Genomic DNA, 14,582 nt, shown 5'->3' with positions numbered 1-14,582 from the left:
AAAAAAAAAAAAAAAAAAAAAAGCCCTCTTGGGTCCCTAGTGCTGGGCCCTGTGAGGGACCCTGTGGCTAAACCATCTGCTAGGCTGTCGCGAACCCCTCTCCAGAAGCCACATGCCCCGACATGTGCCTACAGCCAGGGATCTCACCCACCCCCACTCACGACTCACACACTCAACGTACAGTTGGGCGCCTAGGATTGCGCACGCCAAGTCTCCACCCACTCCCTTTGTTTAATCGTCGGAATTTCCAGCCCGCTGCTGCCAACCGCTCCCCAGCTGCGGGAGGAGGAGTTAGAACGACCCGCCCAATCCCCGGGAGCCCATAAATTAACTCTGCCGGCAGCCGGCCTGCACTTGGCCTTACACTCCGCTCAGGGCACCATGTGTCACTCTCGCAGCTGCCACTCGACCATGACCATCCTGCAGGCCCCGACCCCGGCCCCCTCCACCAACCCGGGACCCCGGCGGGGCTCCGGTCCTGAGATCTTCACCTTTGACCCTCTCCCGGAGCCCGCAGCGGTCCCCGCCGGGCGCCCCAGCGCCTCTCGCGGGCACCGAAAGCGCAGCCGTAGGGTTCTCTACCCTCGAGTGGTGAGTATCGCCGAAGTGGGCATTCGCGGGGTGCGCTGCCCTGGAGTCACTGGGGAACCGCTCGACTCCAGAGGCCTCGACCTGACCTGTCTCCTTTTTTGTCACCCCTTAGGTCCGGCGCCAGCTGCCAGTCGAGGAACCGAACCCAGCCAAAAGGCTTCTCTTTCTGCTGCTCACCATCGTCTTCTGCCAGATCCTGATAGCTGAAGAGGGTGTGCCAGCGTCCCTGCCTCCGGAGGACGCCCCCAGCACCGCATCCCCGGCGCCCACCCCTGTGCCCCCGGTCCTCGAGCCCTTTAATCTGACTTCGGAGCCCTCGGACTATGCTTTGGACCTCAGCACTTTCCTCCAGCAACACCCAGCCGCCTTCTGACTTTGACTCCCCGCACTCCCCAAAAAGAATTCGAAAAACCACAAAGAAACACCAGGCGTACCTGGTGCGCGAAAGCGTATCCCAAACTGGGATTTCCGAGGCAACTTGAACTCAGAACACTACAGCGGAGAGGACACCCAGTGCTTGAGGCGGGACCGAGGCGCACATAGACCGAAGCACAGCTAAGCTGGGGCTAGGCCCGGTGGGAATTAGAGCGTCGTTAATTTATTTCTTATTGCTCCTAATTAATATTTATATGTATTTATGTACGTCCTCCTAGGTGATGAAGGGGTGTACGTAATATTTATTTTAACTTATGCAAGGGTGTGAGATTATCCCCCTGCTGTAAACGCAGGTCACTTGGTATTTATTGAGCTTTGTGGGACTGGTGGAGGCAGGACACCTGGAACTGCGGCAGACTAGAAGAAGTGGGGAGGACTCGGGTGGGGGAGGACGTTCCGGCTGGGATGAAGTCTGGTGGTGGGTCGTAAGTTTAGGAGGTGACACTGCATCCTCCAGCATCTCAGCTCCTTCTGTCTACTGTGTGAGACTTCGGCGGACCATTGGGAATGAGATCCGTGAGATCTTTTGATCTTCTTGAAGTCGCCTTTAGGGAGAGGCTGCGGGGTAGAGGGTTGGGGGCTGGTGAGCTGTCACGGGGCGACTGTCGAGATTGCCCGGTATGTTCTGTGAACACAAATAAACTTGATTTACTGTCTGCAGTCTTGAGTGTATCTTTGCAAGCGCCGACTCCCCACTCCTCCCCGCCTTCAGATGGCAAGGACCGGCGGGAGGCGCCGTGGCCCAGTCCCCAGCCCGCGCACTTCCCTGAGCCCCGGAGCTCCTTTTCCTGGAGTCAACAGAACCCAGCATCCGGTTGCCCGATGCAGTCTTTCATTGCCCAGTCTGCGGTTTTCCCAGGTAGTTGCCCCGCGGCGAATCCGAGATGTGGCAATCACCCTTACGCCAGGGTGCTGGGCCGCGGTCAAGTCCCACGCCCGGGGGCGGAGCGTGAAGCTGCGTGGCCCGGCCCAAGAAGGGCGGTGATTGGGGCGGCAGGGATGTGGCCGCCCCTGGGCTGACCAGGCAGCCCGGCTGGGCCCGGGAGCCAACGGGTGGGCGGGCTGCGGACTCGAGCGGGGCCTGCCGGGAAAGGGGCGGGCCGAGCGCACGGGGCCGAGGCGGGGCGAGGTGGGGTGCTTAGTCCGCTGCGGGGGGGCGGGGTCGCGTCTGCAGCAGCAACAGGGTGCGGCCGGGTGGGGAACGCGGGAGCGGACCCAGGAAGGCTGGTCCGCAAGCGGCCCCTGCTCGGCTTCCAGGTCCCTGCGCGCCCCCGCCCTTCCCGAGACCCCAGCCGGGCCGCCGCCGGTGTCCAGGAAGGTGAGTGGGGGAGGGGAGATGGAGCCTGGCGCTGCCGAGAAGCAGGGAGGGAGGGGAAAGGTCTTCAGGCCTCTTGGCGCAGGGGACCTTTATCAGAGGGAGCGGCGAGGAGAAGGGAGGGACCGTACGCAGGCGGGGAAGACTTCAGGATTTTGCAGGGAAAAGCTTTAGCGGACCCATGGGTGCGGAAGGGACAGGCTGTGGCGGATGCAGACTGAGAGGGCCTGACGGGAAAGGGAAAGGATGGGCCCCTGTGGACGCCACAGCGCCCCTTCCCCATCCGCAACGGCTTTCCCTCCCTCTCCTCCAGCTCCAGCCTGAAACATGTTTTTCACCTGTGGCCCAAATGAGGCCATGGTGGTCTCCGGTAAGTACTGTTGTACCCTTCCCAGCCAGTGACACCAGAACCCCTGTGAGTCTGGCCTCTGCCCCTTCTCCCTCTCTCTACCAGTTTCCCAGCCCCAGACTTCTGCCCCTTGATGACCACGAACTGCCCAGTTTGATTCCCACCATTCCAAGGCCCAGATTGCTTCCCCTCCAGCTCCCAGATTCTCTCCTGTGTGTTGCTGTCCCCTCGCCCCCGCCAGTTCCTCAGTCTTCCACATTCAAGCTCTGCCACAGTTCCTCACTGTTCCTTACTTTGCAGGGTTCTGCCGAAGCCCCCCAGTCATGGTGGCTGGAGGACGAGTCTTTGTCCTGCCCTGCATCCAGCAGATCCAGAGGTAGGCAAGAAAGGAACCAGGGAAGGGGAACCTCCCATTTTCTCTTTTTCCCCCTTTTCTTACTGTCTGTCCCTTCTTTTTCCCCTAGGATCTCTCTCAACACACTGACCCTTAATGTCAAGAGTGAAAAGGTTTACACTCGCCATGGGGTCCCCATCTCAGTCACTGGCATTGCCCAGGTGAGGCTTTCAGAGCCTTTTCCCCAAAGTCTACTTCCCCATCACCCTCTCACCCAGACATTAAGACATCTTCTGGCCACAGCCTTCTCAATCCTTGCCTGCAGAGAATTTCCTCTGCTAGTCTCATCTTTTCCAGGCACCCCCAAGGCACTTGCCGCCTCCTCCTTTCTTTCCCTGAAATGGAAGAAGCATTTCTTTGAGGGCTCTTCCTTCTTTCTGCTTCTTTTCTGACTTCATGAGACCTCCACCACACCTTTCCTACCCCTACTCTGGCTACAGGTAAAAATCCAGGGGCAGAACAAGGAGATGTTGGCGGCCGCCTGTCAGATGTTCCTGGGGAAGACGGAGGCTGAGATTGCCCACATTGCCCTGGAGACGTTAGAGGGCCACCAGAGGGCCATAATGGCCCACATGACTGTGGAGGTTGGCCTAGGGGCAGGGAACCATCTGGAATGATGCCAGAATGAGGGGGACCCAAGGACCACACTAGTCTGTGAGAGACAGTGGATCTAAGAGCTTACATCCCGGCCGGGCAGGGTGGTTCATACCTGTAATCCCAGCACTTTGGGACACCAAGGCGGGTGGATCACTTGAGGTCAGGAGTTCAAGACCAGCCTAGCCAACCTGGTGAAACCCCATCTCTACTAAAAATACAAAAATTAGCTGGGCATGGTGGTGGGTGCCTGTAATCCCAGCTACTTGGGAGGCTGAAGCAGGAGAATCGCTTGAACCCAGGAGGTAGAGGTTGCAGTGAGCCAAAAAAAAAAAAAAAAAACTTACATCCCCTCTCCCCACCATCCTGTTATCACAGGAGATCTATAAGGACAGGCAGAAATTCTCAGAGCAGGTTTTCAAAGTGGCCTCCTCAGACCTGGTCAACATGGGCATCAGTGTGGTTAGCTACACTCTGAAGGACATTCACGATGACCAGGTAAAACTAGGCAATTGATCCGTCCCCACTTCCTTGCCTCCCATCTCTTAAGCCCTCCAAAGGACTAATTTCTACATCTCTCCCACAGGACTATTTGCACTCTTTGGGAAAGGCTCGAACAGCTCAAGTCCAAAAAGATGCACGGATTGGAGAAGCAGAGGCCAAGAGAGATGCTGGGATCCGGGTGAGAGAGATGGGGGTTGCTTAGTGGGAAAGGGGATAGAAGTGGCACAACTGAGAAGAAGCAGGGGTGCTGGGTGAGCAGGGAAAATACATGAGGCAGACAGAGAACCTTGGTGGGAAGCAGGCTCTCACTGTGGCCTTTCTGCCCTGACATTTCCTACCTGATCTCTGCTTGGACAGGAAGCTAAAGCCAAGCAGGAAAAGGTGTCCGCTCAGTACCTGAGTGAGATCGAGATGGCTAAGGCACAGAGAGATTACGAGCTGAAGAAGGCCGCCTATGACATCGAGGTCAACACCCGCCGAGCACAGGCTGACCTGGCCTATCAGCTTCAGGTCAGAGCCACCACACTGGGCAGATGGCCAGGCTGCTCTCTGCCCCTTCCCCATTCCTCTCAGGCTGTCCATCTCAGGAACCACTATTTTTCGTACTCTTAACTTTGATCTTATTCTGGCTCTCCATCTCTGGACCAGCTCCCCCATATGAGGAGAGATTTAAGACTCAGATGTTACAGCTGAAAAGCTTTAAAGAAAAGGCCAGCTGGGTGTGGTGACTCATGCCTGTAATCCCAGCACTTTGGGAGGTCGAGGCAGGCTGATTGCTTGACCTCAGGAGTTCAAGGCCAGCCTGGGCAACGTGGTGAAACCCTGTCTCTACAAAAAATACAAACATTAGTCAGATATGGCGGCTCGGGCCTGTAGTCACAGCTACTTGGGGGATGAGGCAGGAGGATCACTTGAGGCAGGAGGATCACTTGAGCCAGGATGTGCAGGTTGCAGTGAGTCGAGATCACACCACTGCACTCCAGCCTGGGTGACAGTGAGATCCTGTCTCAAAAAAAAAAAGAGAGAAAAGAAAAAAAAGACCAGGAGCGGTGGCTCATGCCTGTAATCCCAGCACTTTGGGAGGCCAAGGAAGGTGGATCACAAGGTCAAGAGTTCAACACCAACCTGGCCAACGTAGTGAAACCCCATTTCTACTAAAAATACAAAAATTAGCCAGGTGTGGTGGCACATACCTGTAGTCCTAGCAGCTCGGGAGGCTGAGGCCAGAGAATTGCTTGAACCCAGGAGACGGAGGTTGCAGTGAGCTGAGACCATGCCATTGCACTCCAGCCTGGTGACAGAGTGAGACTCCATCTCAAAAAAAAAAAAAAAAAATTCAAGAAGGGATATGATCAATAAGGCTGGTCATATGTTTGGAGCAGACTGTGCCTGTGCAAGGGTATCTGACCGAGAAAGTGGATCCGAGCTCAGATCCGGCCCATGCCCCTCTAATCAAGCAGTGCTGACATGGGTCTGCATCTACACAGAGGAATTTCTAATTTGCACAGAGGCATGCTGTGGGCTAACAGCAGCCCTGGTTAATCAAAAAAGGGTATGAAGAAGGAAAACATGGACTTGGACATTGAATCCTGCAAAGTGAGATATGGGCAGCCCTTGATATTGCCAGGAGATATAGTTGATCTTCATTCTTCATTATTTGTATCTGAGAATTTGCCTATTCACTAAAATGTGTTGGTAACCTCAAAAGGTTACCAATAAAGTCGCTGCACTTTCAGAATCATTTGCAGACACGCACAGAGTGGTGAGATACCTGAGCCACCTGATGTGCAGTGCCCAGGTGAGGGTGAGCAAGGAGATGCTCTGCCGCTTTGTTTCAGCTCTCGTATCATAAGCCATGTTATTTTCACAGTATATTTACTGCCATGGTTTTTGCGTTTTTGTGCTTTTTCTTGGTGATTTCGCTCTTTAAAGTGGCCCCCAAGCGTCAGTACTGGAGTGCTGTCTGGTGTCCTTTAGTGCAAGCAGGCTATGATATGCCTTATGGGAGAAATACATGTGTTAGGTAAGCTTCGTTCGTGCATGAGTTGTAGTGCTGTTAGCTGTGAGTTCAGTGTTAATGAATCAACAATATAGTTTACATAAGGTGTCTTTAAACAGAAACACATATAAAGCAAGGCTTTATATTGATCAGTTGATGAAAATATTGTGACCAGAGGCTCACAGAAACCTAGCCCTGTATTTCTTCTAGGAACAAATTAGGTATTAACTAATTCAGCATTCATGGCTACTTTATAGAACAGAACTACCAAGAACAATGAAAGTCAACTCTACTTTGAGACCTTTACCCAAAGGATAGCAATGTTATGCATTTTGTTTTTGCCAAGAGTTGGTACAGGCTGAAAGCATAATGAAGGTAGAAAACATCTTTTGTTACTATGTTAAATTCCTGGGTGACTTGACAGGTTGAGCATGGCATAGAGCTTTGCAACTCAAACTGTTCTACCTAGCAGCAGCTATAGCATCACTGCGAAGCTTGTTAGAAATACAAAATTGCGGCCGGGCTCGGTGGCTCAAGCCTGTAATCTCAGCACTTTGGGAGGCTGAGACGGGCGGATCACGAGGTCAGGAGATCGAGACCATCCTGGCTAACACGGTGAAACCCTGTCTCTACTAAAAAAAATACAAAAAACTAGCCGGGCGAGGTGGTGGGCGCCTGTAGTCCCAGCTACTCAGGAGGCTGAGGCAGGAGAATGGCATGACCCCGGGAGGCGGAACTTGCAGTGAGCTGAGATCTGGCCACTGCATTCCAACCTGGGTGACAGAGCCAGACTCCATCTCAAAAAAAAAAAAAAAAAAAAAAAAAAAAGAAATACAAAATTGCAGGCCCTGGCCCTCATCAACTGAGTCAGAACCTGCATTTTAACAAAATCTCGAGGTGAATTCCTAGGTGATTTGTATGCACATTGGAGTTTGAGTTTGAAAAGGATTACCATAATGGAAACTGCTAGCTTGCAGTAAAGCTGTGGATAAAGTTCTTAACCTATTAAACATGACCTTACTTGTCTGCAGATTAAGGGATTGGGTTGGTTGGGTTCTTTTCAACTTTTATCAGTTTCTTATGCACGAGGCAATGTGCTAGGTGTTCAGGAAAGGATTTATTCAACAAATATCTGTTAAGTGCCTCCTGTGTGCCAGACATCATTTTGGAGGTGAGGCTGTAAATATGAATGAGACAGAAAAGATTCCTGGCCTTATGCAGCTTACATTATGACACAGGAAGCAGCTAGTAAGCAAGTAAATGACCTTCCCAGGCTATAATTCTTGTTTACGTGCTGTGAAGGAAATAAACAGGGTGATGTGAAAAACTCTGGGAGGGGAGTTATTAGGTTAGTGGGTGGTCAGAGAAAGTTTCTATGAGGAAGTGGTGTTTGAGATCAGACCTGGAGATAAGAAGGAACAATATAGAGTTCTGGGCCAAGAACATTCTAGCCTGTACTTTTTAAGTAGTCATATGTGGCTGGGCGCGGTGGTTCATGCCTGTAATCCCAACACTTGGAGAGGCCGAGACAGGAAGATCACTTGAGGCCAGGAGTTTGAGACCAGCCTGGCCAACATGGTAAAACCCTATCTCTACCAAAAATTCAAAAAATATTAGCCAGGTGTGGTGGTGTGAGCTTGTAATTCCAGACACTGGGGAGGCTGAAGAATGAGAATCACTTGAACCCAGAAGGCAGGAGTTGCAGTGAGCTGAGATAGCGCCACTGCACTCCAGCCTGGGTGACAGAGCGAGACTCCTTCTAAGATAGATAGATAAATCGATTGAGACTCCATCTAAGATAGATAGATAGGGCTAGTGGCTAGGCAGGGGGACCAGTAAGTGCAAAGGCCAGGAGGTGGAGACAGAAAGGAAGTTTCTGATCTGGGGAAGCTGGTGTGCTGTGAATGAGGAGGAAAGGCTGACAGGGCCAGATTACAAAGGGTTTGTGTGGTCATGATGGAGACATAGAAGAGAATTGAAAGCACAATGGAAAGCTATTGGAGAACCTCAAGCAGAAAGGTGCCATGGTCTTATTTATATTTGTATAGGGATCAGTCTGGTTGCCTTGTGGAGAATGGACTGTCTGAAGAGAGGAAGCAAGGCCAGGCGCAGTGGCTCACACCTGTAATCCCAACACTTTGGGAGGCCAAGGCGGGCGGATCACGAGATCAGGAGATAGAGACTATCCTGGCTAACATGGTGAAACCCCATCTCTACTAAAAATACAAAAAATTAGCCAGGTGTGGTGGCGGGCGCCTGTAGTCCCAGCTACTCAGGAGGCTGAGGCAAGAGAATGGCATAAATCCAGGAGGCAGAGCTTGCAGTGAGCCGAGATAACACCACTGCACTCCAGCCTGGGTGACAGAGCAAGACTCTGTCTCAAAAAAAAAAAAAAAAAAAAAAAAAGGAAGTAAGAGATGAGTTGGGCTCTTTTTCAGAGACGATGGATTAAACGAATGTAGCTAATTTTACTCTCTCCTAAAACCTCACTAAAGCCAAAATGATTTTTTTTTTAAGATAAAGACAGAGGCTAGTCCAAAGGTAGTGAGTTATCTCAATTGATTGTTCAGTCAGTTACAGACAGAACTCCTTGTTCTGCTCTTTACCTACTTCTCACTACTGCACTTGACTAGTCTTTCTTCCTTTCTTTCCTTCTCTTCTCTCCTCTCCTCCTCTTTGAGACTGAGTCTTACTCTGTCCACCAGGCTAGATAGAGTGCAGCGATACAATCTCAGCTCACTATAGCTTCAACTACGAGACTCAAGCAATACTCCCACCTCAGCTTCCCGAGTAGCTGGGTCTACAAGCATATGCCACCACACCTGGCTAATTTTTGTATGTTTTGTAGAGACGGAATTTTGCCATGTTGCCCAGGCTGGTCTCAAATTCCTGGGCTCAAAGGATCCTTCCCACTTAAGCCTCCCAAAATCCCAGCATTTTGAGAAACTGAGGTGGATGGATCACTTGAGATCAGGAGTTCGACACCAGCCTAGCCAACATAGTGAAACCCTGCCTCTACTAAAAAAAAATACAAAAAATTAGCCAGACGTGGTAGCATATGCCTGTAGTCCCAGCTGCTCGGGAGGCTGAGGCAAAAGAATAGCTTGAACCTGGGAGGTGGAGGTTGCACTGAGCCAAGATCATGCCACTGCACTCCAGCCTGGGCAATTGAGCTAAACTCTGCCTAAAAGAAAAAAAAAAAAAGGAAAATAAATAAATCTGCTTAAATAAGAGGAATTATATGAATACACACATTCTTGTAGATGTTCAGAGTATCCCTGGAAGGATACACAAGAAGCTGGTCTCGGTGGTTACTTCTGGGAAAGGGACCCACGTGGAGAATGTAGGAAGAAGCTTTCTTGTGGTTTACTTTTTTTTCTGTTAAATCTCCACCATATGCAAAAGACAAAAAAGATCACCTATCCCCACCCCCACAAAAAATAAGTCAGCTATTGCAGTAGCCTAGGCTAGCACTAAGGTTATTCTAGCAACAGTGGGGGGATTTGAGCAAGACTGGAGATAACAGAAGGCCACCATGTGCTCAGTGCCCTCAAGGTATTTATACTCTAGAAGGGGGCACAGGTGGGAAAAATAGATTAAACGGGGGCTCATCAGAGGAACACTGGACTCCACTGGGCTGGCCAAGCAGGAGGGGACCCACCTTCATGTACCTGCTCCTATTTTTTTTTTTTTTTTTGGAGATGGAGTCTTACTCTGTTGCCCGGGATGAAGTGCAGTGGCGTAATCCTGGCTCACTACAACCTTCACCTCCCAGGTTCAAGCAACTCTCCTGCCTCAGCCTCCCGGGTAGCTGGGACTACAGGCGTGCGCCACCACACCTGGCTAATTTTTTGTATTTTAGTAGAGACAGGGTTTCACCATGTTGACCAGGCTGGTCTTGAGCTCCTGAACTCAGGCAATCCACCCTCCTTGGCCTCTCAAAGTGTTAGGATTACAGGCTTGAGCCACCGCCCCCGGCCACCAGCTCCTATTTTTATATCCCACTCTGGAGCTCTGGTTCCGGGGCACTTCCTCTTCACTTCTGACTCAGAGCGCCCCTCCTACCCAGGTGGCCAAGACTAAGCAGCAGATTGAGGAGCAGCGGGTGCAGGTGCAGGTGGTGGAGCGGGCCCAGCAGGTGGCAGTGCAGGAGCAGGAGATTGCCCGGCGGGAGAAGGAACTGGAGGCCCGTGTGCGGAAGCCAGCAGAAGCTGAGCGCTACAAGCTGGAGCGCCTAGCCGAGGCAGAGAAGTAAATGTCCCCTTCCTGACCCTTCCTAGCTCACTTGCCACCTAGGCACCCCAAGATGGAGGGCTGAAGCCTTCACCACCTGGACTATGGGTTTTAGGTTTCAGGAACCTCTGCCTTTGCAACACTGGGTCCCTGGGCTCCACCCTCCACTTCCCTTCTGTCCACAGGTCCCAACTAATTATGCAGGCGGAGGCAGAAGCTGAGTCTGTGCGGGTGAGTTAAGATGCAGCTCCTGCTGGCTTGTAGAGAAAGTGGGGGTTGCTGCTTGAGCTGGGATTTCTTGTTCTTAATGATTTCCGTCAATCTCACAAGCATCCTTAACCCTCAGATGCGTGGGGAAGCTGAGGCCTTTGCCATAGGGGCCCGAGCCCGAGCCGAGGCTGAGCAGATGGCCAAGAAGGCAGAAGCCTTCCAGCTGTACCAAGAGGCTGCTCAGCTGGACATGCTGCTAGAGAAGCTGCCCCAGGTCTGGAGGTTGTGTGGGCACCAAGAAAGGAGGAAATAGAACCAGGGACTAAGGGGTGGGGTGAAATGGGGGGCTTAGGGAGAACCAGGCTAGGGGGACCCTAAATTAGGGGTGGGAATTATTAGTGACCAAAGTAAGGAAGGATGACCAATGGAATGAGGACCTTAAAACCCAGGGTAAGTTGTTTTATGAGGAGTGTGGTCAGATCATGAGCACTGAATGGGCATCTCTCTCCTGCCAGGTGGCAGAGGAGATCAGTGGTCCCTTGACTTCGGCCAATAAGATCACACTGGTGTCCAGCGGCAGTGGGACCATGGGGGCAGCCAAAGTGACTGGGGAAGTACTGGACATTCTAACCCGCCTGCCAGAGAGTGTGGAAAGACTCACAGGTGTCAGCATCTCCCAGGTGAGGTCTCAGGTTGGAGCTGAGGAGCAGAATTGCTAGTTCCTGTGTTGTGTAATGCAGCAGGCATAGCATTTAACCAGCATCCAGGCCTGAGAGTCATTGATGTTTATTAATCACTTTCTGTGTGCCAGATACGGTGCTAAGCTTCTACATGAATGAGTTGTCTTAAACTACCCTTAGGGTATATAGGGTTTTACAAAGTCAAGAAACTGAACTTCCAGCATGTTCCTACTCATTCTGCTGGTGCAGCTGGAGTGAAATCCAGGTCAACTGTCTCTGTAACCTGTGCTTGTGGTCACCCCACTAGTATAGGGAACTAGTTGCAGCCTATTGACAGTTAATTAATTCCAGGGCATATCACTGCTTTTCTTGGTTCCCCAGTTAATTCACCTGTAGATCATGATCGAGGTCAGCAAACAGGCTCTGGAACCACTGTTTTGTTAATCCTAGCTACAATGCCTGCTAGCTGTGATCTTGGACCTCTCTATACCTGTTTCCTCACCTTAAAATTGGGTTAATAATTAGAAACTACCCTGTTGAGGCCGGGCGCGGTGGCTCAAGCCTGTAATCCCAGCACTTTGGGAGGCCGAGACGGGCGGATCACAAGGTCAGGAGATCGAGACCATCCTGGCTAACACGGTGAAACCCTGTCTCTACTAAAAAATACAAAAAAACTAGCCAGGCGAGGTGGCGGGCGCCTGTAGTCCCAGCTACTCGGGAGCCTGAGGCAGGAGAATGGCGTAAACCTGGGAGGCGGAGCTTGCAGTGAGCTGAGATCCGGCCACTGCACTCCAGCCTGGGCAACAGAGCGAGACTCCGTTTCCAAAAAAAAAAAAAAAAAAAAGAAACTACCCTGTTGAATTGTTGAGGGGCTCCAGCAAATATTTGCAGTGTTTAGAATAGTGCCTGGTGTATAGTAAGCATTATGTGTATGGTGAAGAAATGGTGCCAGGTGCAGTGGCTCACACCTGTAATCCCAGCACTTTGGGAGGCCAAGGCAGGCAGATCACCTGAGGTCAGGAGTTCGAGACCAGCCTGGCCAACATGGTGAATGAAACCCCATCTTTACGAAAAATGCAAAAAAAAAATTGGCCAGGCTTGGTGGTGTCTGCCTGTAATCCCAGCTACTCGGGAGGCTGAGGCAGGAGAATTGCTGGAACCCAGGAGGTGGAGGTTGCAGTGAGCTGAGATTGCACCACTGCACTCCAGCCTGGGTAACAGAGCAAGACTCTATCTCAAAAAAAAAAAAAAAAAAAAAAAAAAGCCAGGCACGGTGGCTCATGCCTGTAATCCCAGCACTTTGGGAGGCTGAGGCGGGCGGATCATGAGGTCAGGAGATCGAGACCATCCTGGCTAACATGGTGAAACCCCGTCTGTACTAAAAATACAAAACAATTAGCCAGGCATGGTGTCGTGCGCCTATAGTCCCATCTGCTGGGGAGGCTGAGGCAGGAGAATGGTGAGAACCCGGGAGGCAGAGCTTGCAGTGAGCCAAGATTGCGCCACTGCACTCCAGCCTGGGCGACAGAGCGAGACTCCGTCTCAAAAAAAAAAAAAAAAAGAGAAAGAAATGCATATTTGGACTGGGCGCTGTGGCTCATGCTTATAATCCCAGAACCTTGGGAGGCCAAGGTGGATGGATCTGCTGAGGTCAGAAGTTTGAGATCAGTCTGGCCAACATGGTGAAACCCCATCTCTATCAAAAATACAAAAATTAGCCGGGTATGGTGGCGCATACCTGTAATCCCAGCTACTCGGGAGGCTGAGGAAAGAGAATCACTTGAACTCAGGAGGCGGAGGTTGCAGTAAGCCAAGATCGCACGACTGCACTCCAGCCTTGGGTAACAGAATGAGATTCCTTCTTAAAAAAAAAAAAAAAAGCATATGTAAATAAAAGCCCTGGATCATACCGATGACCTTCAAACTGGGTTCCTTGGAGCCTCCTGGAGGCCTGCAGTGGAATATTCATAGCTAAGGAGAGTGCAAACAAGGCTCTGCCCCTTCTCTTCTCTTGAGTGATTTATTGTATGTGGATCTTGATGTCTTTGCTTAGGGAAACAGGATGAGGTAAGGCACCAGAATGAAGACTCCTGGCCATGTGTGTTCTCCCTATAGCCCATTCGTCTAAATGGGGGCCCAGGAGAGCAGGGGCCTCAACCTCCCAAATGTTCCCAAGTGTCACCTGCTGTTGTCTTTTTGCCAGGTGAATCACAAGCCTTTGCGAACAGCCTGAGCCTTCAGCCCTCACAGATGCCCAGCCTCATAGCTGAAGTTGCCTGAATGATCCTCCTGTTGCATGTAATCCACTGGCCTCCCTGAGCATGTCCATTGACAATGAGGTCCCACCCCTCATCTCTCCTTGCCAAATAGTTTGTGCCTTGTCTCGAAGGGGTTTCTCCCCTTGCCAACCTCACACTGCTATGATTGCCAACTCCAGCGGTCCCATGTCAGCCTTCTGATGATCCCACTCCACCCCATCTCAACTTATTTAATTCCTAATTAAATCAGACTGTTGGAGCCTGTTGTCTAGAATACTTTCCTAACCAAGACTGAAGGATGGGCTGGAGGTTTTCAACTTTGCTACCCAAATAAATTGCTGTAAGTAAGTACTGATACTTATCAACAGTTAATAAAACAGAAACAACTGGAAATGAATGCTTGGCCCGGCATGGTGGCTCACACCTGTAATCCCAGGACTTTGGGAGCCCAAGGCAGACAGATCATCTGAGGTCAGGAGTTCGAGACCAGCCTGGCCAACATGGCGAAACCTTGTCTCTACCAAAAATACAAAAATTAGCCAGGTAGGGTGGCACGTGCCTGTAGTCCCAGCTACTTGGGAGGCTGAGACAGGAGAACCACTTGAACCTGGGAAGTGGAGGTTGCAGTGAGCCAAGATCACACCACTGCACTCTAGCCTAAGTGACAGAGTGAGACTGAAAAGAAAAAAAAATGAATGCTAGAGTCAGGTGTGGTGACTCTTGCCTGTAGTCCTAGCTACTTGGGAGGCTGAGGTGGGAGGATCACTTAATCTCAGGAGTCTGAGGCTGTAGTGAGCCATGATCGTACCACTGCACTCCAGCCTGGGTGACAAAGCAAGATCCTGGCTCTATTAGAAAGAAAATGAACGCTAGAATGTAGCTTCCTCCCTTGCATAAAATAGGCTTTCTAGAATGGGAGAAAAGCAAGTTACTTATATACTGTCAAGAGTTTTAGAGTTAATTTTTCCCCCCAACAGTGTATTATGGTCAGAAAACCATGCTAAAATAGAAGGACTGTTG

At 51.1% G+C, this 14,582-nt stretch overlaps 2 protein-coding genes across 3 annotated transcripts; both read left to right on the top strand.

The window, feature by feature from the left end:
- Positions 1 to 341: 341 nt before the first annotated feature.
- IER3 (immediate early response 3) lies at positions 342 to 1,686 on the top strand. The gene is made up of 2 exons (XM_010368219.2): positions 342 to 591; positions 704 to 1,686. Exons 1-2 carry the CDS (start codon positions 382 to 384, stop codon positions 962 to 964), a joined length of 471 nt encoding a protein of 156 aa, XP_010366521.1. The 5' UTR covers positions 342 to 381; the 3' UTR covers positions 965 to 1,686.
- Positions 1,687 to 2,180: 494 nt separating this feature from the next.
- Positions 2,181 to 13,919, top strand: FLOT1 (flotillin 1). 2 transcript variants are annotated; one of them, XM_010368218.2, is made up of 13 exons: positions 2,181 to 2,344; positions 2,655 to 2,711; positions 2,991 to 3,066; positions 3,155 to 3,245; positions 3,525 to 3,668; positions 4,057 to 4,176; positions 4,265 to 4,360; positions 4,540 to 4,692; positions 10,251 to 10,432; positions 10,600 to 10,645; positions 10,761 to 10,898; positions 11,140 to 11,304; positions 13,508 to 13,915. In XM_010368218.2, the coding sequence occupies exons 2-13, from the start codon at positions 2,669 to 2,671 to the stop codon at positions 13,535 to 13,537; spliced, it is 1,284 nt and encodes a 427-aa protein (XP_010366520.1). In that variant the 5' UTR covers positions 2,181 to 2,344; positions 2,655 to 2,668; the 3' UTR covers positions 13,538 to 13,915. The 2 variants fall into 2 exon arrangements, with proteins under 2 accessions (XP_010366520.1, XP_030784825.1); XM_030928965.1 differs by lacking the exons at positions 2,181 to 2,344; positions 3,155 to 3,245 and having other exon boundaries at positions 13,508 to 13,919.
- Positions 13,920 to 14,582: the final 663 nt, after the last annotated feature.

The sequence above is a fragment of the Rhinopithecus roxellana genome, chromosome 4 (genome assembly GCF_007565055.1).
Source record: "Rhinopithecus roxellana isolate Shanxi Qingling chromosome 4, ASM756505v1, whole genome shotgun sequence".
NCBI classification, from domain to species: Eukaryota; Metazoa; Chordata; class Mammalia; order Primates; family Cercopithecidae; genus Rhinopithecus; species Rhinopithecus roxellana.
This window is presented reverse-complemented; position numbering and strand designations above follow the sequence as displayed.

Coding starts and splice junctions, on each gene's coding strand:
- IER3 (XM_010368219.2), top strand. CDS start 382: ATGTGTCACTCTCGCAGCTGCCACTCGACCATGACCATCCTGCAGGCC. Junction 592..703: donor GGGTTCTCTACCCTCGAGTG/GTGAGTATCGCC, acceptor GTCACCCCTTAG/GTCCGGCGCCAGCTGCCAGT.
- FLOT1 (XM_010368218.2), top strand. CDS start 2,669: ATGTTTTTCACCTGTGGCCCAAATGAGGCCATGGTGGTCTCCG. Junction 3,067..3,154: donor TGCATCCAGCAGATCCAGAG/GTAGGCAAGAAA, acceptor TTTTTCCCCTAG/GATCTCTCTCAACACACTGA. Junction 10,433..10,599: donor CGCCTAGCCGAGGCAGAGAA/GTAAATGTCCCC, acceptor TTCTGTCCACAG/GTCCCAACTAATTATGCAGG.